Source organism: Canis lupus, chromosome 9 (genome assembly GCF_011100685.1).
Source record: "Canis lupus familiaris isolate Mischka breed German Shepherd chromosome 9, alternate assembly UU_Cfam_GSD_1.0, whole genome shotgun sequence".
Taxonomy (NCBI): domain Eukaryota; kingdom Metazoa; phylum Chordata; class Mammalia; order Carnivora; family Canidae; genus Canis; species Canis lupus.
The window spans coordinates 3,549,922-3,557,420 of record NC_049230.1 but is presented as its reverse complement, the minus strand read 5'-3'; the positions used below and the strand labels follow the sequence as shown (position 1 = coordinate 3,557,420).

Genomic DNA, 7,499 nt, shown 5'->3' with positions numbered 1-7,499 from the left:
ACTCAAAGCTGGGGGTTTGTCAGTTGGACTCTTCTTCCTGCAAAGGGGGCAACGGGCGAGCTTCTTCCTGCCTCGCTCTGCTGAGGAAGAGGACGGAAGCTCCTCCCGGCTCCCCGTCCATACTCTTGCCGCCTGCAGAGACGGGGAGCCACTGGGCCTCCCTGCTCCGAGGTCACCTGGCGGGCGGGGGTGGGGGGGGCGGTAAAGGAGGCCACAGACAGACAGCAGGGGTGCTTTGGGCAGATCTGGAGTTTATTTGCTGCAGTTCCTTGGCGCTAGTTTACAATGCAAAAAAACCCAACAAACGAACAAAAAAACAATTGGAATAATTATAATTTTTTTAAAACCCTGTCGACAACTTTCAGTCATTTCTTTATATTTTATATTTTGACAAAACTTTTTTTAAACAAATACAAAATAATCTAAAAGGAGAAAAACTATACATGGATTATTTACAGCTCTGATAAATAGACTAATACTGATCCAGGTGCCTCCGTGTAGTATCGGCGAGGGCCAGGGTGGGGGATGCGGCTGGCGGGGGGCCCGGGGCCCGGCCCTCCTCCCGACCCCCTTGTGAGCTGCGGCTCCGGCAGGAACACGCCCGTGGCCGCTCCAGGTAGGACCTTGTGTGAAGGGGGCCCCGGAGAGCACCCCGGCCGGCACCCCCAGTCACGCCCTTTCACGAAAGTCCTCTGCAGAGCGCCAGGCGGCCCTGAGGGTGGCGGAGGGGCTGGGGTCACGGTGTCCGAGAGGACCGGCCGCCCTTCGCCTTCGCAGGCCCCGCCTGGCCCCGGGCGGCACGGGGGCGCCGGGATGGCCCGGGCCGGCCCCCCTCTGCCCGCACCAGCGCGTGGCCTGGACGGTGGCAGGAGCGGCCCCGAGAGTCCCTGAGAGAACGGCAGGAGGACGCCGCGTGTCGTGGCTCCCTTCACACCGCAAGGCAGGAGGCGTGAGGCCAGCCTGCACACGGGCCTTGGCGGGAGGGAAGGACACGAGGCGGCCGTGCCCCGCCCCCCCGGGCAGCGGCGGCCCCTTCCTGTCTGGCCCCCGCCCCAGCGCACCCACAGCGGTCCAGGTCAGGGCCAGTTTTGAGGCAGAAAAAGCTGAAGACCTAAGGTGATAAGACCTGCTCCTTCCTCTAAAACGAGGACTGTAGCTCTGGGGGAGGAGGAGGAACCGAGCAGGAAACCGTCCCGAGCCTCGGCTGGGACTGCCTGCCTCACAGTTTTGGTTACTGGGTATTTAAGCTCAAGGGAAAATGCTGACTTTGCGTCTTAAAGCCCGACAAGAAGGAACTCGGAAAGAGAAAGGACAGTGCGAGTGTCCAGCGGTTCTCCTCTGGCCTCGGCGCCCCCAGCGCGTGGAGCGGAGAGCCGGAGCGGCCTGCCCGCCTGTGCCCGCCTGTGCCCGCCGTGCCCGCGCCTCTCCCGCGGCCCGGCCGGCCCTCCAGCTGCTGGGAAGGCGGCTCCCGCCAGCGGCCCGGGGGCGGGTGGGGGGACCCCAGCGGCTGCCCAGAGAGCCCCCACCCCGGACCAGGCAGGATGCCTCTGAACGGCTCTACTTTATCTTTTTCTCTCTTTAAAAAACAAAAATATATCTTTATAGTACGTGGCTTCTCTTCCATTCCACTTCTTTCTTAACATAGAGTAATAATATATCGATACATGTATTTATGGTGCAGGGTTGAAGGCTTCTTCACAGGGAAATAACCAAGAGGTAAACAGTCGGCTTCGGGCTCTGCTATCAGACCTGCTGAGCGAGAGACTTGCAGGAAGGAGGCTGATGTGCTGACAGGGGCTCTGATCTTTTTAGAGAGAGAGGCTCGCCTGACGGGCGTCAGATCCCTCTCCCCGGTGCTAACTGCCTACCCTTCTCCCACTTAAAAATGAATAGCAAAGCTGAAGCCAGTCTCTAGGAATTCAGGGTGACGCCCAGCAGGTGACAGCCCTGCTCGGCAGCCCGCCCCCCGTCCATGGGGGGGACGGAGAAGGAACCCAGGGCCTCTCACGCCTTGCACGCTGGCACCGCTCGCTGTGCAGACTCAGTGTCTTTTCGTGGAGGAGACCTTCTTCTTCCGCGCCGCTAGCATCTCGTAGAAAGGGTCCCTGCTGATGGCTGCTCTGGACACAGAGGAGAGAACAAACAGGCTGAGGAACAGGCCCGGAGGGCTTGCACCCCCACCCCCCTCGACTGTCACTGCAAAGGCCAAGTCAGTGGCGCCAACGGTCACCGTGTCCTCACAATGACTTAAGGGACAAGCTCTGGAAGAGACACATGGTCCGTGTGCCAAGACAGTTCTGCACTATTTACTGCCTGTTTCTACCTAACCATGGGGTGGGTTTACGAACAGAGTGTTACAGACTCTAATATTCCGGCCCAGAAAGACAAACGTGGGACCTCAGTTCTACGTGACTGCGAGCGCCACACGATCCGTGGCCCGTGGTGGTCTGGCACGTGCTGCTCAATGGCCGCCCCACTCTGGACTACACAGCTTCTGAGTCCCGCACACACCGACCGACTCGATAACCAAGACCACAGGTGGGCAGTCCGCAGTGTCACGGGGCCCTTAGGGGGCGGCCGGCCAGGCTCGGCGGGGAGGGAGCCTGCGTGTGCCCGGGCACTGCCCCAGAGACCCCAGCGCAGGACGGTGACAGCAAGGCCACCCTGGTGCACTCGTCAATCCCAACTGTCCAGCACGTTGTGCCGCGGGTGCTCAAGGGCTTTTCCAGAGCTGCTACACTCTAAGTGCCCACGAGTCTCCACGCTTGCCCACGAGCCCAGCTGCCCACTGGCTCTGCACCCGACCAGGTAGACGACAGGGGTCTGTTCACCAGAGATGACGCGTCCCCAAGTGCATCTGCACAGCTCCTTGGGGCAGCAAGAATCCACAGTCCCTGGCATGTGTCCCAAGGGGACCTTGTCACAAAGGCCTCAGTTGAGTGTCAAGAGCCAGGGGCGCCGAAGCCGACGGCTGCCTGGCGGTCAGGAGTGCGGCTTCTTGAGTCACAGGCTCAGGTCTGAAGACCAGCACCATCTCTGTGGCTCTGGACAATTTTATTCACTGTGTTGTGCCTCAGTGTCCTCACCTGTAAAATGGGGACGACCGTGCTTCCCCAGCTGCGGCGAAGAGTGAGGAGACGGTACCCGGAGGGCATGTGCACGGTGTGCGAATCCTGCACCACCGGCCAGGTGGTGCTGGGGCCCAGCCAGGAACTGAGCTTCCCAGGGAGGGCCTGTGTGTGCCCTCCCACCCTCACTAAAGGACGGAACGATTCCAAACGTGTCTATAAAGAGGGCTCAGCGTTTCTGGGCGTAGGAGTACAGGCCACGGAACAGAGTAGGAGCGGCTGTGCACTGCCAGTGGGCCGCTCCAGTGATCACACAACGGGGCACACGGGACACAGAGGGTAACCCATGCACACACAAGAGCTTGAGGCAACTGCAGAGCGTGCTTCAATGAAAATGAAATGATAAAACAATTACTATCTCCACTGCGCTGCCATCCTGACCACGAGGCCGAGGAGCCCTCTGGGAAGCCTAGACTCGAGCTGCTGTCTTGGCCAAGCACCCAAGGACCCACTGACAGACAGTCTGGGACTCCAGTCAGACTCTCCCCTGAAGATCTAACCCAGGAGCCCAGGCGAGGGACGGGCGGCACGCTGGGCAGCAGACGTGTGCGAGGAGAGAGCCCTCGTCCGGTGAAAGCACCGCGACGCCTCAGATCACCTACTTGATGCACTTAATCCACTCCTCCTTCTCTTCGGGCGTCGGGGCCGAGATCCGGTACACGGTGTGGTTTCCTTCCACCACCCGCCCGTCAGCCTCCGTCTTGCAGGCCTTGATGACTTGGTCTTTGTTGTCAGGGATGTAAAGCTCAAAGCAGTTCTGAGAATCAGAAAAGAGAGGAAGACAAAGACCTGAGAAAGCTACTGATCAAGACCAAAAAATGTTTATTTCTCAAAAGACCCTTCGTTCTGACTCCCGTGAAACACAGGCAACGTGTGCTTTCCTACGGCGAAGAGGAGCCCAGCAGTGAACGCCGGAGAATGTCGGCTGCCTGCCCGTCAGCCCGGCTAGCGAAGACACCAGGCACACACGTCCGCTGCGCTCCCAACAGACCAGCAACGCGGCGAACAGCGGTAGGTACGCAGGTGCCTTCGAGAGCCCGGCCCGTAGCGCCGGCACATTCCAGGTACCGGGGGCGTCGGGAGGGCGCCCGGTTGTGGGCGCTTCCTGCTGCCTTTTAAGGAAGGACAATCCCACCGCTCGTGGACAGGCCACAGGGACGCAGAGGCAGGGGGGCAGAGGTCAGCCATAGCCTCGTCTCTGGCCCGAACGTGAAGGTGACTTTGAGTTGGGCTGAATCAGGGGCACGACGCTCCTTTTCAGTTTTAGGTAAATCTTTGCACTTTCAGCCTTGTTTTAAGAACTGCTACCTTCTCTTTTGGCCCCCCACCCCCACCCCTACCCCGTCCCCCAGGAGATACTCACTGGTTTTTTGGAGTCCTCCACCTCCCGGATACTCAGATTCTCTAAAGGTATAATTCCACGGGGCTCCTTATCCTGTAGAACAGTGGCAGACACAGAGACCTCACGCTGGGTCATGAGCTCGCGTGCCCCCACGTCCCTCACTCACAAGTTGCCGGGGCTCTGCTCTTCTCCCATAACCTCGGGCTCACAAATCAGCTCTGGGGCCCACACCCTACATTCTAAAATCAGGAACGGGCCAGGAAGCGTGTGGGTATAGGAGTCCCTGCGCCCGGCGGCCTCTGCGGGGTGAGTGCCCAGGGGAGGCTCAGCACGTGTCTGGGAAGAGCCCACGGGAGGCCCTCCAGCAGGGAGCACGCCAGCCTCTCACAGAAACCACGTGGCTCCTCCGCCCGGCTCCTGCACACACGCCTTCACCTTCTGTTCCAGTGTCGGCAACCCCAGAAAGCCCTGGTCTTGCTCTAGGTGCCCGGCTCGCTGCCTCGAACGCCGGAGACAGTTTAGTGCGTTTATGTACACTCACAACCCCCTGCCCTAGCTTTCCCCTCGCCAGACCGTAGGATCTTCAAAGAGAAACTGCCTCCCTGACGACTCCAGGTAGGTCTGCAAAGGCACCTCCAGGCCTGTCCAGAGCAGAGCCAGGACACCCCTGCCAGGCCCCTGCCCCCGGGGGCCCTCTCAACAAAGGCCACCACGCACATGCACTCCGCACCCGCCGGACAGCTAACGCCAACCTTCCCACTCCCTCTCCTGGGCATCCGGCCACCCCGCAGCCCACGACTTCACTCCAAGTTCACCACGGTAGCTGGACTAAGCCTTGGCACCAAGCTCCCTACGACAAATGCTCCTGAGACACTGTGCACTCCCCATTTGCAGATTCAGGTTCCTTTCCCTTTTGGGGGGATAATCTTGGAACAGATGGGATCTGTGTATGCGCGGGTGCCGACGCTCCAGCATTGGGGTCACCTTTCCTGTCCTCCTAACTGCTTACCTCTTCCCTGTCTTCACACTCATCTTTTCCAGACACAATCTGTGACTGTCTCCAATCTTTCTTCTGTAATGGTGATTTTATTCTCGGCTAGTCTGTTCCACTCCTTATAGTTTTTACCTAACTTCTAGATCTGTGATTACACAGATCACCTGTTCTTCAGCCTGCACCTTGCGGGGGGTGGGGGGTGGCCAGCTTGTGTTCTGGCCCCTTCCACAGTCACGACAGAACCGTGAGCAGAGGGCAGGCCCATCTGACACCTGCCGCGCTCCAGCTCTTCTCTGGCACCGCCGCTGTCCTGCTTGGGGGTGGCGACGCCGCTCACGGGCACACTCCCTGTGACAGAGCTCCCACTGAGCTCCCAGCCCAGGGCACACACCAACGTTGCAGGAAGTGAGGCCCATCTTCTCACTTTCCTATTTCACCAATTCCTACCCAGCTGCAGACTTTATTGCTCGCCGATCGGAAGAGGGAAGAAGCCCTACTGTTTGCTTCTCCTGGACTCAGGGCAAGGGGGAGGCAGCGGGGCTGTGTGGGGAAAGGTCCCTCCGCCCAGCCCCCAGGCCACTGCCTCTGCCCCTGCTCTTGGTCCCTGAGCTGTACTGAAGCAGCTGTCAGTCCTTCCCCTAGATTCCCTGTACCATGTTGGGTGATTCTGTGTGGACGTTCTCCCTACCACCTTAACTCTGAGGCCCCCCACCCCCGTGTCTGCAGAAACACACTCCCTGATGTCCTGTGGCCTCATGGAACGCCGGCCGGCACGCTGCTGGATGGAGTGTGGGATCAGGCAATGCCACCACAGTTGGCATCACGAGGAGCCACAGCATCCTGCAATCTCGCGGAGCCTGCTCCCGAACTCAGGGCATACTGCTTAGGTGTCTGTGTATGTTTCATTTTAACCCAAAGAATAGTGGGGAAAAACCCAAACAAGACTTTAAAGATACCACTAGTCTAGGTATCTTTGAGAAAAAAGGCCAGCTCTGGGCAGGGCCGGGGGGGTGTTGGGGAGGGGAGGGCAGAAAGGAATGTTCTGAGCTGTTCTCAGCGGTGCTCTGGGGGCGGGAACAACAGGAAACTAACTGGATGTCCTAACGTGTGGCCCTTGGGGGTGACGCCGCATCACAGGCTGATGCCCACTCCCCACAGAGCGTCACAGAGTACAGCCACCTCACCAGGCAGGTGCCAGGGTCCTGGCTCCTACTGAGGCTACATCCCTGACTTTCCTTCATCACTGAGGTCCTACCTTCTTCACTGTCCTGGCAGGATCCGTGACCTTTACTCAGTGAAGACCTGGTTGCAGAACCAGCACCAACTGCCCTGATTTATCTCAAGACACAAGTCCCACACTACCAAGAATGGAGGCGTGACAAGGGATCAAGAGACAGGTGGGCAGCCAGTCTGAGCCCGGCCAGCCAGGCTTTCTGGGCGCCACAGCAGAGGGAGCTTCGAAAAAGGTTTTATTTTCTCATTTTTATTCTCACAGGTTCTTATGAAAGAGACTTGCGTGTAACACAAAGCTGTGCTGTGATTCTGTTCCCACTGAAAACCAACAGAACCTCCACGGTTTGAGAAAACTTCAAACTCCAGTAACTCCCAACTTCCCTCATTTCATTTTACTTCTCTTCTATTCTTTCAACCCCCGGGGCTGCTTCTCCTGCATCCAGAAAATCGGAATTCTCCACATTGTGATTTTCATGCACCTTTCAAGGGCTATAAACCCTTTCTTGGCAACCGACCCAGGCTGGCTGTTCCCAGCCCGGCTCCAAACGCCGCCTCTAACACCCTGTGCCATGCAGGGCTTCCACCTCTGCCCACATCACCTGCAGGGCCCCCCGATTCTGGGACCTCCCCACCCCTGACTGGAGTCCGACAGAAACAGAGGCCTGGCCCCCCCTAGTCCCGCAGCAGACCCAGAGGCTCACCGTCGTATATTCAAAGTAGTAAAGGCAGTTGTCAGTGAGAATAAACCAGCGTCTTTTCCAAGTCTTGACCCTGCCACCTACGGAGCAAAAAGAGATGCGGG

The 7,499-nt window shown here is 58.6% G+C and overlaps 1 protein-coding gene across 4 annotated transcripts in view; it reads right to left on the bottom strand.

The window, feature by feature from the left end:
- Positions 1 to 231: 231 nt before the first annotated feature.
- CYTH1 (cytohesin 1) overlaps positions 232 to 7,499 on the bottom strand; it is a 77,812-nt gene continuing 70,544 nt past the window's right edge. For 3 of the 4 annotated variants that reach the window (XM_038546431.1, XM_038546430.1, XM_038546432.1), the window contains exons 10-13: positions 7,399 to 7,477; positions 4,492 to 4,563; positions 3,731 to 3,885; positions 232 to 2,120 (exon numbers count right to left, since the gene is read on the bottom strand). In XM_038546431.1, the coding sequence (XP_038402359.1) occupies positions 2,042 to 2,120; positions 3,731 to 3,885; positions 4,492 to 4,563; positions 7,399 to 7,477 (385 nt within the window). In that variant the 3' untranslated portion in view covers positions 232 to 2,041. The remainder of the gene's footprint in view (positions 2,121 to 3,730; positions 3,886 to 4,491; positions 4,564 to 7,398; positions 7,478 to 7,499) is intronic. The other variant, XM_038546429.1, reaches the window with a different exon arrangement.